The sequence below is a fragment of the Myodes glareolus genome, chromosome 18, assembly GCF_982192425.1.
Source record: "Myodes glareolus chromosome 18, mMyoGla1.1, whole genome shotgun sequence".
NCBI classification, from domain to species: Eukaryota; Metazoa; Chordata; class Mammalia; order Rodentia; family Cricetidae; genus Myodes; species Myodes glareolus.
This window is the reverse complement of record NC_142043.1, coordinates 47,360,181-47,376,599: the sequence shown is the minus strand read 5'-3', so window position 1 is coordinate 47,376,599 and position 16,419 is coordinate 47,360,181. Positions and strand designations below refer to the sequence as shown.

General features: G+C 51.9%; 1 protein-coding gene across 3 annotated transcripts; it reads right to left on the bottom strand.

The window, feature by feature from the left end:
• Positions 1-784: 784 nt before the first annotated feature.
• On the bottom strand, positions 785-15,693 carry Tbata (thymus, brain and testes associated). 3 transcript variants are annotated; one of them, XM_087898143.1, is made up of 10 exons: positions 15,569-15,693; positions 13,435-13,591; positions 11,921-12,156; positions 9,350-9,508; positions 8,262-8,383; positions 5,876-6,052; positions 4,017-4,098; positions 3,224-3,368; positions 1,888-1,940; positions 810-1,039 (listed from the first exon to the last, which is right to left on the bottom strand). In XM_087898143.1, exons 2-10 carry the CDS (start codon positions 13,479-13,481, stop codon positions 954-956), a joined length of 1,107 nt encoding a protein of 368 aa, XP_087754269.1. In that variant the 5' UTR covers positions 13,482-13,591; positions 15,569-15,693; the 3' UTR covers positions 810-953. The 3 variants fall into 3 exon arrangements, with proteins under 3 accessions (XP_085535806.2, XP_087754269.1, XP_087754270.1); XM_087898144.1 differs by lacking the exon at positions 13,435-13,591 and having other exon boundaries at positions 15,569-15,653; XM_085679680.2 differs by lacking the exons at positions 5,876-6,052; positions 8,262-8,383; positions 9,350-9,508; ... (1 more) ...; positions 13,435-13,591; positions 15,569-15,693 and adding an exon at positions 4,509-5,865 and having other exon boundaries at positions 785-1,039.
• Between the last annotated feature and the right edge of the window lie 726 nt (positions 15,694-16,419).

Here is a 16,419-nt window from a genome sequence, read left to right as displayed (position 1 = left end):
CAGAATGACGATAAATGTAGGAAGCCACCTGGAGGCACAGGTGGTCCTGCAGTTTGGAGGTATACTAGTCCATACCTGGCTTAGCCACGTGGGGCTGAGCACCCTTGCCTGCACCCTTGCTTGCACATGCTCAGACCAGCAGAATGGCATTAACCAATCAGGACAGCGTTCAAGCCTCTCCACCGTTTAAAAACAGCTGCCTCTGGGCTCTACTTGCTGGTCAGGATGCGCGTCGCAGATAAAGCCAGAGAGGCAGCCATGGGCACAGCTGCCTCTTATACTGCCACTGGGGGAAAACAAATAAACCAACAGGATGACCAAGGGCTTTAAAAGTGGGGCCCTTTAATACTGACAGCTGGAGCCAGGCATGGTGACTGAAGGCTTACGTTAGTCGTCAGTCTGACAGGCTCCAGATCAGCGGTTCTCAACCTTCCTGCTGCCTGTGAGTGACCCCTTAATACCCTTCCTCACGTTGTGGTAAACCCCCCCAACCATATAATTATTTTTATTTTTGCTGCTATTTCATAACTGTAATTTTGCTACTGTCATGAATCATAATGTACATATCCGATAGGTGCCCCCCCCAGAGGGGTTGTGAACCACAGGTTGAGAATCTCTGATCTAGAATCACCTACAGGACAGGCCTCTGAGCTTGCCTGTGGGAGATTAACTTGATTGCATTAACTGATGGGAAGATCGTCGCTAACTGTGAGTGGTACCCCGGGCTTTCTCCGTGGCAGGGAGCTCTACTCTTCTAGAGTAAGCCGTCTAAACACAGACACTCTTGTGGCAGGGTAGAACTGCCGTCGTCCAGGGAAGGCAGCATTTTATTTAGTAGAGTGTGATTGGAGACCGGGGGCTGGTGTTGACATAGCGTGACGGGAGCCCCCATCCCCAAGCTTAGAAGCTGCCTTTGAGCTAGACAGAAGTCTCCGTGCTCTGGGCTGTGCTCCTCAGCTCTCGGCCTTTGACTTGGTCGTTTTCTCCTCTGAGTCCTCGCTGGGATGCACGCGGAGGACTTGGGCTTTGCCTATGAACTCTGGAGGAGGGGAGAGGCGGTGGTAAGAGATGAGAGAGCTGACAGGGAGGTAGGCCAATGTCAAAGCCAGCTTTGCCTTCAGTTCAGTGGGGGACCTGGGACAAGCTAGCTCACTTCTGTGAGCCCTACCATTTTCCAGTCCTTTTTTAAAATTTGGATACCAAACACAAGTTAAGCACCTATTGCATGCCAGACACTCTTCTGGGCCCTTGGGATGCTACACACTGACAAAGGAGAATCATGTCCACTGTGGAAAGGCATTCTCTCCCCTCCAGCTCCCCCCACACTGTCTGGTCTAAGATACTATGTCTTCTCCAAGGGCCTCCTCTCTGGGCTCCCTTGTCCCTTCTTGCCACCACCACCCCTATCCATGCCTTGCACAGTGACCACAGGGACATACTACATCCTACTCCCTCCAGAGTGTCCTACACTCTTCAGAAGACTGGCCCGGTCTTGTCTTACCTCATACTGCTGTCCCCCACCCAGAAGGCCCGGATACCCTGACCAGCTTATTCATCCATCAGTATTCCAGACAGGGGGAGCTCTACTCCAAGGCCCTCCCTGGACACTTCTGTGGCTTAGGATAGGGAGTCCCCCCCACCCCAGTTAACCTGCTGTCCTCCTGGGGGTTCTGCCCTTTGTATACTTCCTCTCTAAGATGTAAGCCCCAGTCACATAGGAACTTGTCCCAATTCTTTCCTCTTGACTCGCCAGAACCTGACACACAGTAAGCGTGCAATAAATGTTTGCTGCATTGAAGAAATAACCCCACTTCCTTGGGCAGGAATCCAGCCAGAGCTGACCTCAGTATGCCTCTAGAATCAACAGCTCCCTTTGAGGGCTCTTACCCGGTTTCTCTGACTTGGATAGAGGTGGTGTCTTTGTCTTCTTCAGGGATGGACTATAACCAAATACAAATGACAGGCTCAGGACACCGAGTCTACAGACGGTAGGTTGGTTAGGAGTTAAGAGGTGGCAGAGGTGTGGTTAGCCACCAGCTCGCAGAAGAGGCAAGACACCCCTCCTGAAGAGCTGGTGCGGGACTGCCCACAGCTGGACCCACATAGCCTCTTGTACCTCCAAAGCAGGAAGCAGATAGCTGTGATTGTGTGTCTGCTGTAGCCGTGGGCAACCAAGGTCCTCTTGTCTGGGATAGCCAGGGCTATGGTCTATCCCCCAGCCTCTTGCCTGTAAAGCTAGTTCTGGACAAGTGATTAATGTTCTTCTACCTCGTGTGATCTGTTAGCTATCGTTACCCTTCACACAGCCACGTCATTCCCCCCACACCTCTGGTAGGAGGCTTGAGAGAGAGGTGAAGAGGCCGATTTGGGGTCTCTCCTCTGAGTTGGCCTTCCCTGCCGTCCTCTTCTTCCGCCGGCATGTTTACTGTGTTGCAGTAGTAGGAATTGAACCCAGGGATTGTACAACTGTCTACCGATGACCCCCAGCCCCTGAGCATCCTTTCTTCTCTCAAGCAGAAAAAGAAAACCAACTCTAGGACCTGAGCAAGAACCTTTGCCCCAGGGCTGGGGTTGTAGCTCAGGTGGTAGAATGCTTGCTTAACGTGTGGGAAGCTCTGGGTTCCATGCCTAGCGCTGTTTAAACAGGATGTGGTGGTACACACCTGTAATCCCAGCACTCAGGAGGCAGAGGCAGGAGGGTTGAGTTCAAGGTCATCTTCAGGTACAAAGCAGGTTCGAGGCCAGCCTGACCCATCAAACAACCACCCACCAAAATATGCCTCCTCCAAATCTAAGTCACTTTCTTACCATGCCTCAGCACCCCAAAATTTAGTCCCTGCAGTCTGTTCATTCTTGACCACCACGCCCTGGGCACCTCCCACCTCCTGAGATGATCTTTTTCCAGCCTCCCAACTTTGCAGTCCTCAGTGTCCGGCTGGGAAGATGACTAAGCGCATAAGGCACTTGCTGTGCTAGCGTGTGCGGACCAGACGTCCTGTAACCACATGGATGCTCTCCTCTCTACTCCTTGAGGCAGGATCTCTCTACTGCATCCGAAGCACACTGACATATCTATCCCAGCCTCCTTCAAGGATCCTGCCTTCCTTTCCCCTTGCTATGGTGCTGGGATTACAGGTGGGGTCACAAAGCCAGGGTAGGCGGATGCTGACCGCCAGGGTGTGGTTCTGAAAACAGAAGGGCAGATGAGGAGCCCGGAGCCCACCTGTAGGTTGTTTGTTGTATCTCTTGAGGAGGTTCTTGAAGCTCTTGGAGTTGGTTCAAGAGCTTCTCCGCTGGGAGGGCTGGGAGGGGCTGGGAGATGAGCTGAGCCACCCCTGTCTGCAGAAGTCCCAGCACCAAGTCTTTTTCTATAAACAGCACAGGGCAGTGTCCTCAGCCCCTTTCCTATCTCAACCAGCTTTGTCCCAGCCCTGGTGAAGGACATCTTCCTCTAATCATCCTGCATCTCCTCATAGGCCCCCCACCCCCAAGGAAGGACCCCACAGTGCTTGTAGCTGTGTGCTGAGCTCTCAGCCCTACATCGCCCTCTCTTACCGTGAGAGCCATATGCACTTTGGGCTTGGCCCCTTCCACCCCTCCCACCTCCTTTCCTCCCTACTCCTGGATTACATTTGGAAATCTGGGATTTACATCCCCCTCCCCGGCCCCTCCACCTCCTCCTTTTTCCCATCCCTTCCTCCAGTGAGCTTATAAACTCGTTCCCTGGGGATTCACCCCACCCCTTCTCCTCACTGTTCCAAAGCAGATGTGTATCTGTGGACTCTCTGCACAAGCCTGTGTGTTCTGGTATTTGCACATGTGTGCGTATGTTTCCTACAGTGACCATGAGGGGCTGGGTCTGCTGGGAACAATCTTTAGCTGTTTTCCCCTCCCAGACCCCTATGCCTGAGGTCAGTACTAAAGAGGGGACATCTGTCCTGCAGGATCAGGAACAAGGGCAAGGTCTGGGCAGCCCCCCTCCACATAGAGAGGGGGCCGCACTATGGCGTCCTCACCCTTTGGTGGTGCGTAGAGCAGCCAGAACTGGATGGCACTTAGAGAATCCGTCTGGAGAATCTGACAAAGAAGCTCCAAGATCTATGTGAGAGAGGACAGACCGTGGTCAGTGGGAGCCCCTGCCACACTCCAGCCAGAAGTGCAGGCAAATATGGGTTCAGGGAACAGCAGCCTCCTCCCTATGACATGGGGTCCCCAGGCCACATGCTTGGCTAAAGTGCTTCCTCCTAAAGGTTCCTCCATGAGACCTAGCACTTTGATGAAGGGGACTTTTTCTCAGAATTGTCCCTAAGCTCTCTGCTGGGCAGGTCAAGAATGTGAAGCCTTGAGAAAGGAAGGCGTCACCGGGGACTTGAGAACAGAATCAAGCCTCAGATACGGGATAGGTTAGACCTCTCAGCCCCATTGTCTCCACTGGGCTGGTTGGAACCTATGGGCCCTCACTGGGACAGCAAAATCAGTGCTGGCCAGTCACCTCCTCAGAGACGCACCGAGTCTTGCATGCTTGGATCTTTTGGGTGGTGGTTTGGGGCACCCCAAGGGCCTCCCCACCCGGGAACGCCAAGAATCTGGATATGTTTTCCGGGAGGTGGGGGACTCGCTGTAGGCGGCCTGCTGGCCAGAGAGGGCTGTTTCTGCCAGGTGCCTAGTGAGGGGCTCCATCCAGTGAAGCAGCTGGGACTCTCGACTCCTAGCTGCCTCCTCAGCCAGTGGCTTCCCCTGTCTCCTCCAGGCAAGTAGCGGCAGTATATGGTCCAGCTGTGTCCGGGATGTGCTCTGGGGACCTCCTAGGACAAGTTGCAGGTGGCAGCTGTATCTATAGAGGACTGGAGGTGGGGGACCCGCCGTGGGAGGTGTCCTAGGAAAGTAGGGTTCCCTTAGCCCTTTCCAGAGAGCCTTCCCAAGGACCTGGAGGGATCTATCAGACCCTGGCAGGCCCACCTTATCCTTGGTGGAGTAGGAACTGGGTTGGGCTTCTCCCTCAGGCCTGTACCTGCTAGATGCCCACCCTATCCTCCCCCACCCATTCTCCCAGCACCCACCCTGAACTGCCCTTTGGCCCTTCCCCATTCTTCCCATCCTCCTTACCTGCCCTGGGCCCCCTCCCCATGGGACCTGAGAACCTAACTCCAGGTGCGGTGTGGCTGCCCTATGGTGGAGAAAGTACCAATTCTAGCCTGGCTATGCTGGCCATCCACCGGGAGACCTGGCCACAGATCACCACCCAAAAGAGCCTAAACCTCTTTGTGGGTTGAATGGCGATCCTGAGATCTGTCTGGTTTATCCATGTTGCTGAGCCTAAAAGCACTACCATTCAGTGAGAGGTGGTGACACTTTTGGCTCTGGGGGACATACATGTATGCTCCCAGGGATCACCGATGCCCTTGTCCACTGCCACACAGTGGGGGGCTCCTTTCCAGCCTCCATGAGGAAGAGACCACAGGAAGCCGAGTCCAGGCTAGCCTTGCAGGCTGTGGATTGAGAATGCTCTGGGCAGGCCCTTCCCTCCTAGGTTCTCAGTCCTTGTGCCGCTTCCTCAAGAGCAGTGGATGCTGGCCCTGGAGAGCCACTTCCGTGATAATGCAGTGCTAACATAGCCATGCGCCCAGTTTGACCAGTGACCCACGAGAGAGGACTTACACAGAGAGGGTCAGGATGACAACAGGCTGTCTAGAAGCAGAGGAGCTCAGAGCCCAGAACGCTGACTCCTGGGGTATGGTCTTTCTGGTCTTACAGTCTTAGGGGGCACTCTCTCTGGAGAAGCCACCCTAAGGCAGGCCAGGAGGGTGCTGGTTGGAAGACCTGGGATCCTGGAGGCTGAGACCACTGCAGTCCCTGCCTCCAGAGTGGGGCTTACCAGCAGCTCCTGGTCCTCCAGAACGGAGGTTTGGACTCCTCTGTCTCTGGCAGAAGGCTGGCCCCGCTGGCCCTGGCGGTTGCGGCTGCTGAGAACTTGGCTGTAAGCCGGGATAAGCCTACCAGTCTTGGCTGAGTACTTTGCCCCCTGCTCCCTCACAGGAGGCTCTTCCTTTGGCTAGAAAGAAAGTGACAAGAGACTCTAGGAGCCCATGAAAGTGGGAGAAGGCGGGGGCGGGGGGGGGATGAAGAAGAAGCCAGGCCTAGGATACTATCAAGCCATCTCCAACCTGTCCCAGGTCCTCCCTGGCTCCTTCTGCATCCTAACCCAGCATCCCAGGGTTGAATGACGATAGCCCCAGGAGTCTTTGTTCTCCCCCAGAGGCCAGTCCTCTTTCAAACATCGGAGGTGTGGGAATAGTATCCCAAACCAAGACCCCTGTGTCAACCCTGATTCCTAGCTCAGCTGCTCCTATATCTGAGGTCTGTTCCTCACACTCACAGCTTAATGCCCTTTATTCTCTGCCCCCTCCCTCCCTGCGGTGTATGCGTGTGCATGTGTGTCTACCTGTGTGCATGTGTGTCTACCTGTGTGCATGTGTGTCTACCTGTGTGCATGTGTGTCTACCTGTGTGCATGTCTGTCTACCTGCGTGTTTACATTTTCGTGTATATACAGGTACACATGTTCGCTCAAGTGTGTATGCGTGTGCAGAGAGGTCAGAGGCCAACCTCAAATGCCATTCCTCGTCCCTCCCCTCCCCCGCCCTGACACAAGGTCCTTCACTGGCCTGGAAATCGCTTATCTCTGCCTCTCTAGAGTAAAGATGACAAGCATGCATTGCTATGCCAGGTTTTTTTTTTTTTAAAAAAAAAAAGATTAATTTTATGTGTGTGGGTGTTTGTTTGCATGTCTGGAATGCACCGCATGTGTGTAGTGACCTCTGTTGATCCCTTGGAACTGGAATTACAAATGGTTGTGAGCTACCCCATAGATTCTAGGGATTGAATCTTGATCCTCAATAATAGCAAATAGCACTCTTTTTTTCTTTTTTTTTCTCTTTCTTTCTTTCTTTCTTTTTTTTTTTTGAGACAGGGTTTCTCTGTAGCTTTGGAGTCTCTCGCTCATGTAGACCAGGCTGGCCTCGAACTCACAGAGACCTGCCTGCCTCTGCCTCCCAAGTGCTGGGATTAAAGGTGTGCGCCACCACTGCCTGCCCGCAAACAGCACTCTTAACTGGCTGGAGAGCCATTCCTCCAGCCAACCCCCTGCCCCCACCTTCAGGCTTTTTAAACATGGGTTTTGAGGATTGAACTCAGGTCTTCAGGCTTAGAAGGCAAGTGCTTTTTGTTTTTGAACGATTGTCTCTCTACATAGACCTGGTTGTGTTAAAACTCGCTGTGTAGACCAGGTTGGTCTCAAACTCACAAAGCTCCCCATCCCAGAACCTCTGCCTCCGGAGGGATTGGGAGGAATAGATTGCATGCTCCACCATGCTCATAAGGTAAGTGCTTTTCTTTCTTTCTTTTTTTGGCAAGTTCTTTCTGAATGAGCTGCCTTCCTAGCCCTTGACATCCTTTCTCTGCCCTGGGAAATTCTGGATACAGGGCAGGCTTAGAGCCTCCTGCCAGTGTAATTCCAGCTAAAGCATGTAAACACCCCCTCCCCCATTGTTTTTCTTTGCTTTTATTTGGTTTGAGACAAGCCCTTAGTGAGCAGCCCCGACAGGCCTGGAACTTGCTGTGCAGAACAGGCCACGCCATAAATGTGCAGTCATGCCTCTGTCTCCCTAATGCTGAGATCAGAGAAGTGATCTCCACAGCTGTTTTCTCCACGTTTTAAAGAAAACCAGACCTGCACACTTGGCTGCATTATCCTGAGCACCTCAGTGTGTCAGTTGCAAGCAGGGACAAGCAGCCATGCTCCCCCTCTACACGTGGACTACCCCAAATCACACCCAATTACAAAGGTCTGTCCCAAGACCGCCTGCCTTTACCACTTTGTCCCTGAAGGGCACCTGTGAAGTCATCCCCATTCTGTCTGAAAACCTCCAACTGTTCTCCACACCGGAGGAGCTTGGATGCTAACCTGTGTGGGGAAGTTCGGAAGAAATTCTTCCTCCCACACCCAAAGTTCTCCTCTCAGCTGTCCATCACTACCCACTTCTACCCTGTGCTCCGGCTCTGTTCCCTAAAGGTGGGCCAAGGGTCTCTGCTCAGAAGTCTTCCCCATAGGCGACTATGGATGACCCTAGAGGGTGCTTCTGGGGACCCTTCTTGGATTTCTTCTGCTAGGTGGGATTTTGTGCTTCTGTGACCCCAGCTGTCACCATCCCCCCTTAGGAGCACCCCCTCTCATGCCAGTGGCAGAGCTTTGGAGGGACTCACCAAGGCTTTCTTTCCAGGCTCGCTCTTTTGTTCAGCACCAGCCTCGATGATCCTTGACTCGGTTTCCTTAGTAAAGACAGCCACTCGGGACGCTAGGTCCTTTAGATTTTTCTTCCAGAGGTCTGAGAGGACAGGGCAAGATCTTGGGGGACCCTGTTTGCCCTCCCCGTGTCATCAGGACTGGGACGGAGGGGAAAGACTCTAGGCAGAAGTGCCCCCTCCACTTTACAAGCCTTTCTGCCCCGGAGGGGGAAGCCTTAGAAACAGCAGTGGAATAAGGGTCACTAATGTTGACAGTCTTTCTGAGTCCCCTCTGGGGGATGCTGGAGGGCATTAGGCTACTGTGTCTAAACACAAGCAGTTTGATCTGGCTTCTCTTCCCTTTTAGATGCCTGGAGCCAACACTGAGATTCGGAAAAGATGTCATTCCTGTTGTTAAGACGTTGAACTGCTCTCTAGACAGGTATAGTATCCCACAGCCAGCCCTCCAACTTCTCTGCCCTGCGCTAGCTGTCACCCTGTTCGACAGGATTTCTACCACAATCCTGCCCTCCTAACCCTCCCATACCTTAGCAGCAGAAAAGTAGGGCTTGACCTCCAAAGTCCCTCCAACAAAGCAGCCGGAGGCCCTGAAAAACTGCCTCCTGAGCACACAAGTCACTAAATATTACAAGTGTTACTCTCATCTCTAGCTCCAAGTCTTGTGACTGTGTCCAAAATCAGTTTGACCCTGGCTCTTTGTTACTACTCAAATATCTCAAATTCAACTGGGCAGTGGTGGCATACGCCTTTAATCCCAGTACTCGGAGGCAGAGGCAGGCAGATCTCTCTGAGTTCGAGGCTAGCCTGGTCTACAGGGTGAGTTCCAGGACAGGCTCCAAAGCTACACAAAGAAACCTTGTCTTGAAAAACCAAAACCAAGACAAAACAAAACCCCTCAAATCCAAGCAGGTACACTTTTTGGGGGGTTAGGGCCTGGGGAACAACACAGAAAGGAAGGCCCATTCTCCGTCTCAGGCCCCTGCCCAGCCACACACTTTGGGAGAAGTATGAACCTTCAGATAGAAGGGTGTGGCCAAAGAACTCACCAGAAGGAGGAAGCTGGGGGTTCCGGTTGGACTGTGGGTCCCCAATGGGGACTGAGATGGTGGGCATCCCCATCAGACAACTGGATAAGAGCGCCGACTGAGTCAAGGGTGCCAAAGAGAACTCGTCCCTGACCACGCACACAGGCTTCCCAGTGAGATCTGCAGAGGAGATGAGACCTGTGGGTTAGGGGGACTGGTGGACTCCCAGGAGCTCCAGGGGGCTGGAAAGAGGTGATGAGGGCCAGAGAGCGCTTCAAGTCCCCCTCTGCCTGTAACGGCAAAACCCTAGACCAGCAATCACCATACTCATGGGTACAAGAACATGAAGGATCTGCTCAGAGTCATCAGTGAGCTGGGCAGAAGCAAGACAGTCAGGCCTTCATGGGACCTCCTGAGGTCCTTTTGGCTTCCTGTGTTAGGTCAATGAATTGTAGGTGGCTTAAAAATGAAGACTGTGGGGGCCAGGGAGACAGTTCAGTTGGCAAGTGCTTGCCTTGAAACCAAGAGGATTTGAGTTCAATACCTAGACTCGTGGTTTTTTTTTGTTTTTGTTTTTGTTTTTGTTTTGTTTTGGTTTTAAAGGGACTGGGAAGATGGCTTAGTGAATAAAATCACTTGCCATGCAAATGGGAGGATCTGAGTCTGAATGCCCAGGACCCACATAAAAACCAGATGCATAGTGTGAGCATCTGTAATCTGGGAAGGTGGGGGAGGGCAGAGGGAAAATATCCAGGAAGCTTGCTGGCCAGCTAGCCTGGCATACATAGTGGAAAAACAAAGACACTCTGTATTAAACAAGATGGAAGGCAAGGATTGACCCCTGAGACTGTCCTCTGACCTCCACACGCATACCTAGGCATAGGTGCATACACATTCACGCACACACTACACACACAAAGTCAAACAGCGCACGTGCGTGCGTGCATGCATGTACATGTGTCTGTGTGTGTACACAGGCATACCTGTGCATGTTCATGTGTGTGCAGACAACCACCTTGGCTCTTGTTTCCCAGGTGCCATCTACCTTGTTTTATTTGAGATAGAGTCTCTCATTGACCCACGGTTCACCCATTTAGCTAGGATGGCTGGCCCAAGAGCACTGGGGAGCCTCCTGTCTCCACCTCCCCAGCTCTCGGATTACAAGCCTAGGCCACCAAGCTTGGCTAGGCCTTGACTGCTTTGGTCCCAGGATCCTCACTCTCCTGGCTTCTCCAGGCTCTTCAGCTTCTCCTCTTCTTCTCTAATGTCTCCTAGTCTTTTCAGCCTCTTAATCCAAAACTCTGTGTCTTCACAATGCAAACGACTCTTCCAGTGTATCTCCCCAGCCTGTTGGGGCTGTTTTCCTCCATCTGTGGCTCCTCCTCACCTCTATCCCCTACTCCACTGACCCTTGATGGCTTCTTGGTATTTGTGTACTCTGATTAAGGAATGATGTCGCTGCCTATTTGCCCTATGCTTCATCTTCAGTGGTCAGAATCCTAGGGGTACCTCTAAACTAGAGCTGTGGAATCTTCCACAGCCTGATGGTTCGGCTTTCATCCAGGCCCGCAGGACCTTGTGTAAATACCTCTCTCACAGTCGCTTCTGTACTGCTACCCTCCCAATGGCCCCTACTTGATTCAGTGAAATGATTGTTATTACAACAAGATTTAGACAGAATCTCCCTAGGTGGCTCAGGCTAGGCAGGACCTGTTATGTAGACCAGGGTGGCCTTAAACTTGTGGCGGCGATCCTTCTGCCTCTGCATTCCAAATGCCAGCATTATACAAGTACACACATGCCAAGCTGAGGTGACGTAAGACAGCAGCATTGGCTTGCAGGGTCCACTTGATCCAGCTCCAATGTCTCTCTGAAACCATCTCTTCCCTTCTACTTCTGACTCTACTCCAGATACCCAAGGGGCTCTCCTGCTGTATCTCCATCAGAGCCAGGGCCATTGTGTCCCTCGGCAGGACATTCTAGTGCTTGATTGATTGGGGCTCCCACCCTTGCTTCCTTTAATCTTTCTCAATGTCTTGGCACTGACTAGGACTCTTCTGACAGCCTTTTGAAAGTGGCCATCTCCCGCTCTGGAACCTGACAGTGACAGCTAGTCTATGTCCCATCCTTCCCAGCTGGATGTAAGCTCCAGGACAGCAGCGACACTCGTCTGTTCTGCCTATTGTCATGTCCTTGCAGTCCAGACAAGAGTCATTCTGTAGTGTACACTCTGCATAATGCTGCGGATGGGTGAGTGGGTGGATGACCTAAAGGATGAGGCAGCAAGTGTCGGAAGTCAGAGCATCGTTCTGGGGGTGAGACCTTCATCCCTTTCTCTGATTCAGAGGGTGGGGAATTCTGTAGTGGGGGGGACCTCTGATATGCCCTTGCAGCCTGCACTTTTCCTCCAATCCCCCAGGTCAGTCCTGGCTTGGCCACTGGGCAGCTGTGGGATGCCCGTCAGGCCCCATGCTTTCTAGGTGTCCCCTGGAAATGGGTGAGAATGCGCGCCTCTATACCAGATCTCGTGGCCAATTAGTGATTCCCACTTCTGCCGAGCCCTGTAGCAAGATTCTGCCCACTTAGCCTTACCTTGTATGTGTGTCACACGCTGTGGCTGGGGGTGGTGCCGGGAGAAGAAGGAGTGGTGGCTGAGGCGTCCGAAGCGATAGGCACTTGGTGTTTGGGGCTTAGAGGTCTTCAGCTCCTCTTGGATCAACTCGAAATCCACAATGCCTGGGACCATGGGCTCTTTCTGGAATCCCACATCCCCGTGGCTCTTCGGAAAGTACTCTGGTTTCTTCTTGGGCTCGGGCTCTGCCTTTGGACTGAAGGAGGATGGTTAAAGAGAGGCGAATGGTGTTTTCTCTGGCTCACCGGGCCTCAGTACTCAAGTGCCTGTCATGAAACCCAAGTCCCAGAGGCTGAAATCTGCCTTCGTGGCACCCCCACCCTATAACCCCCAAAGCTCTGTTCCCCCAGAATCCTTTCCCAGTGATGCCATCCGGTCCCAGTGAGCCTCTGTCTTCCTAAGATGCCTTGGTAGGGAGCTGGGGCCCATCTGTCAGAGAGCAGATGGAATCTCCCAGGATCCCTGCTTTCTTCCTGAGACCAGATCTAAAACCAGAAAGAGAAACCTCAGACCCACCTAGTCACCACACCCCAGGATGCGCCAAAAAGTCCCTTCTCTATATATTCTCTGGGAACAGAGGCTGGCCTCATTAGAGGCCTCTCCCCAAACCAGAATTTTGGCAATCCCAAGGAGCAGCTTCAGGCTGTCACCCTCCCCCGGGCCATTATTATCTTAGACTCAGCACCTAGGGGTCAGGACTAGAGCCAAGGTCAGGCTAGCCCCAGTGAGTCCTTTCCCCATGAGGTCCCTCCCAGAAGACGCTGAGCTGACACCAAAGATACCGAGGGAGGGTAGGGGAAGCAGGGAGGCAGAGAAGCGTCCAGCTCTTGTCTTGTTGGGCTAGGCTGGAGACCAGCTGTCTCAGGTTCCCAGCACCCCACCCCAGCCTCAGGATCAGAGGACGCTTAGCCTCTGTCCCTGAAGGAGGATGAGGAGGAGGTCAGTCTAGAGCCAAAGGTATCCCAGGAGGACCTGCTGTACCACCTGCCTGGTGGCTTTCTGTACTTCCCTCTCCTGCTGGCCCTGGCTGGAGGGAGGTCCCTTGGTCAAGTGGAGGTGGGCTGGAAATATTCTAAGCCAGGGGTGCCTTCCCTGATTCCTGGGAGGATGTCGCTGGGCCGTTCCCTGAGTTTCCTGTTCCATTTTCCTTTCAGCTCTAGGCAGTCTTAAAGAAATAAAACTTCTCTGAAGTGGCAGTTAGTAGCCTCCTCTACCCCCAAATAAGGGGAAGCCACTGGAAACTCCTCTACTCCAGCCTGTCTCCTAGCGTGTAGTTCAGAGGCCCACGCCAACTCAGCACCCAGGCCCTGGCGCATGGCATTCCAAGGTGACGGAGGAACTTTCTTAGAACTTGGACCCCTGTTTGCCAAGTTCCTCCAAGGCTACCTTTGTCTTCTATCCTGCCTCAACTTCCCTTTGTGTGTACCCCCCACACACACACTCCTATCTGGCCTGTGTGCATTTAGGCCCTCACCTCACTAGTGGTTGCTCAGCCAACTGGGTTTTCACCTCTGTAGTCATCACAGGGTTTGCAACAAGAGATGTAAAGACTAGACTCCTAAAGCCAGTGTTCTTAGGGATGGCGCAGCTCTGATGGACTGGTGGTGGGTGTTCAAACTGGAACAGGCAGTCTGAGGGGAAGAAGGGGACAACACTCTATGGTAAAACACTACTATCACACAGCGGTTACCCTCCCAGCGGTAAGAAAAACCCCGACAGCTGTGCAACACGGTTTGCCTGCAAGAGTGCTGTTCAAACAGGAAAAACAAACAAACAAAAAGACAAGAAACAAAAACACTGCCATCACATATATCTGGAAGCATGAGTAAGCCTGGGCTACATTCAGACCATGGAGCATTTAGAGTGTTGTGAGAAGCAGCGAACCATAGTGACGGCCACAGCATGGATAAATCTTACACACGGTGCTTTGCATGATTTAGAAAAGCCATATAGCATAATGATTCTCAACCTGTGGGTCAAGACCCCTTTGGGGGTCTAATGACTGTTGTTCCCAGGGGTTGCATATCAGATATTTACATTACGATTGTAACAGTAGCAAAATTAGCTATGAACTAGCAACAAAATTTTATAGTTAGGGTCATTGGCAGCATTAGGAAGGTTGAGAACCACTGCTACAGGGGCTCACTAAAATAGCCCTAGTTAGCCTAGAACTTGATATGTAGACCAGGCCAGCCTTGGCCTCACACTCGGGGTTCCATCTGCCTCTGACTCCACCATGCCTAGCTTGGGAATACTTTTTAAAAGCAAAATTTCACAGGGCCAGCAAGATGGCTCAACAGTTTTAGGCACCTGTCACCACGCCTGAGTTTAATCCCTACAATCCACATGATGCAAAGAGAAAAACCAGCTCCTACAAGTAGAGGCGTTAACTGCCTCTGCACACGCATGTGTATGCGCGCACACACATACATGCAATTTCTCAGGCAAACAGAATCACCACAAACATGAGGGCAGACAATAAAACAACTAAGGAAATTCCCCTAGTGGTATTTTTGAGTAGGACAAGGAGGAGAAGAGGACACAGGAGATGTGATAATGGTGATGCCATGGTTCTTGTACCGGACTAAAGTTCAGCGCACTATTAAGCAAACCAATTTAAAAAAAAAAAATGGGTGAAAGGTGACAGATGTCAAAAACTAAGAATTATGATTAAGTCGATGCAAGTGCGAGGGACGGGACTGAGTGCGTTCTGAGAATGGCTCTCAGGGTCACAGAACTGCAAGGCCCTCTGAGAAGCCTCAGTGCCACCTCCATTCAGTAAATGAGGCTTGCCTCATTTGAGGCTGCGCAGCCAAGGACCAGCATCTGATTCACAGGCTCCTGATCATTTGTCTAAAAGCAGTGAGCGGGGGCTCCCTCTTCAGGAAGCTTCAGGCAGGTATCAGCAATGGCAGGGACTGGGTTCTTAGATGCTTCATACTTGAAGACAGGGCATTTGGAAGTCCCTCACCCACCCGCCTACAGGAAAAGGTACTCTTTAGAATAGAAACTTTCGAACGCTTTTGACCTCACAACACCATGAAATCCAGTTTTCCTTGGGTCTCAATTCACATGTGTGTGTGTGTGTGTGTGTGTGTGTGTTTAGAATAGAAACTTTCGAATGCTTTTGACCTCACAACACCATGAAATCCAGTTTTCCTTGGGTCTCAATTCACATGTATGTGTGTGTGTGTGTGTGTGTGTGTGTGTGTGTGTGTGCATGTGCAATGGACATGAGAAACTCTAAAACAGTAGCTATACATGTGATGCACGTGGATACTTGCTTCTTGTGATTTTTGTCTATTTGGTTTGTGTGTGCGTATGTGTGTTTTAGCTTTATGCATGTTAGACGTGACCCATTAAACTGCTTCAGTGAGCTCACCACCCACACTAGAGGGGTCAGTAGGGACCTAACAGGAGCAACAGATGAGGTCACTCTAGCCCATCCCTGCTCTCCCCTGCCTCTGACCCTGGGCTCCTTGACAGTCAGGTACAAGAGATCTGAAGATAACCACCAAGCTAACCACAGGGTGCCCTCTTATGCCTCGTTCCTTTGTCCTCACCTAGAGCGAGAGCCTATTTCATTTCCTGCCCTCCAGAGGACTTACCAGGAAGATGTTCACTACAGCATATGAGCAAGCAGCCCCTGGTGCCTGACCAGGACGGACAAGACTAATCAAGGGTAAAGTTTGTCAGAACTGTGAACAAAGCTGTTGCATTGTGACTGTGCAGAGTCCAGTGGTTGCTAGGTTACCCCTTCCCTACAACTCCAGAGCATAGCTCAGCACCTTTCTCCCCCACCTCCGTGCGGTTCATCTTTCCCCTTTTGGGGGGGGGGGGTAGATGGCTCTTAGAGGACTTTCTCTTGTCCCATGAAACTCCTCCTCCACTTCCTATGCAAGCACTTCCAATGGAGACCCAGACAAGAAGCTTGACTACCTGGCCCAACCAGCCAGCAGCAGATGGAGAAAATCTGACCAAGGATTCTGGCTAGGTTGGATTCTGGTCTTGCTAGTTTGATACAGCCGGATGCTGCTGTGCAGCAGTCTGCCTCTATGAGCTTTGATTCTTGGGATCAGTACTCAAGGGAGTTGTTAAAAAAAAAGGGGGGGGAGAGCTGGAGAGGGCTGGAGCGATGAGTTAAGAGCACTGGCTGCTTTTCCAAAGGACCTGGGTTCAATTCCCAGCACCCACTTGGTGACACACAATTGTCTGTAACTCCATTTCCAGTGGATCCAACACCCTCGCATAGACATACATGTAGGCAAACTACCAATGCACATAAAATACAAATAAATTATTATTGTTATTATTTGTTGTTGTTTTTTTCCGAGATAGGGTTTCTCTGTGTAACAGTTCTGACTGTCCTAGAACTAGCTCTTGTAGACCAGGCTGGCCTCAAACTCACAGAGATCCGCCTGCCTCTGCCTCCTGAGTTCTGGGATTAAAGGCGTGTGCC

Coding starts and splice junctions, on each gene's coding strand:
- Tbata (XM_087898143.1), bottom strand. CDS start 13,481: ATGACTACAGAGGTGAAAACCCAGTTGGCTGAGCAACCACTAGTGAG. Junction 3,369..4,016: donor GCTCTACGCACCACCAAAGG/GTGAGGACGCCA, acceptor TGCTGTTTATAG/AAAAAGACTTGGTGCTGGGA. Junction 1,941..3,223: donor ATACAACAAACAACCTACAG/GTGGGCTCCGGG, acceptor ATTTGGTTATAG/TCCATCCCTGAAGAAGACAA.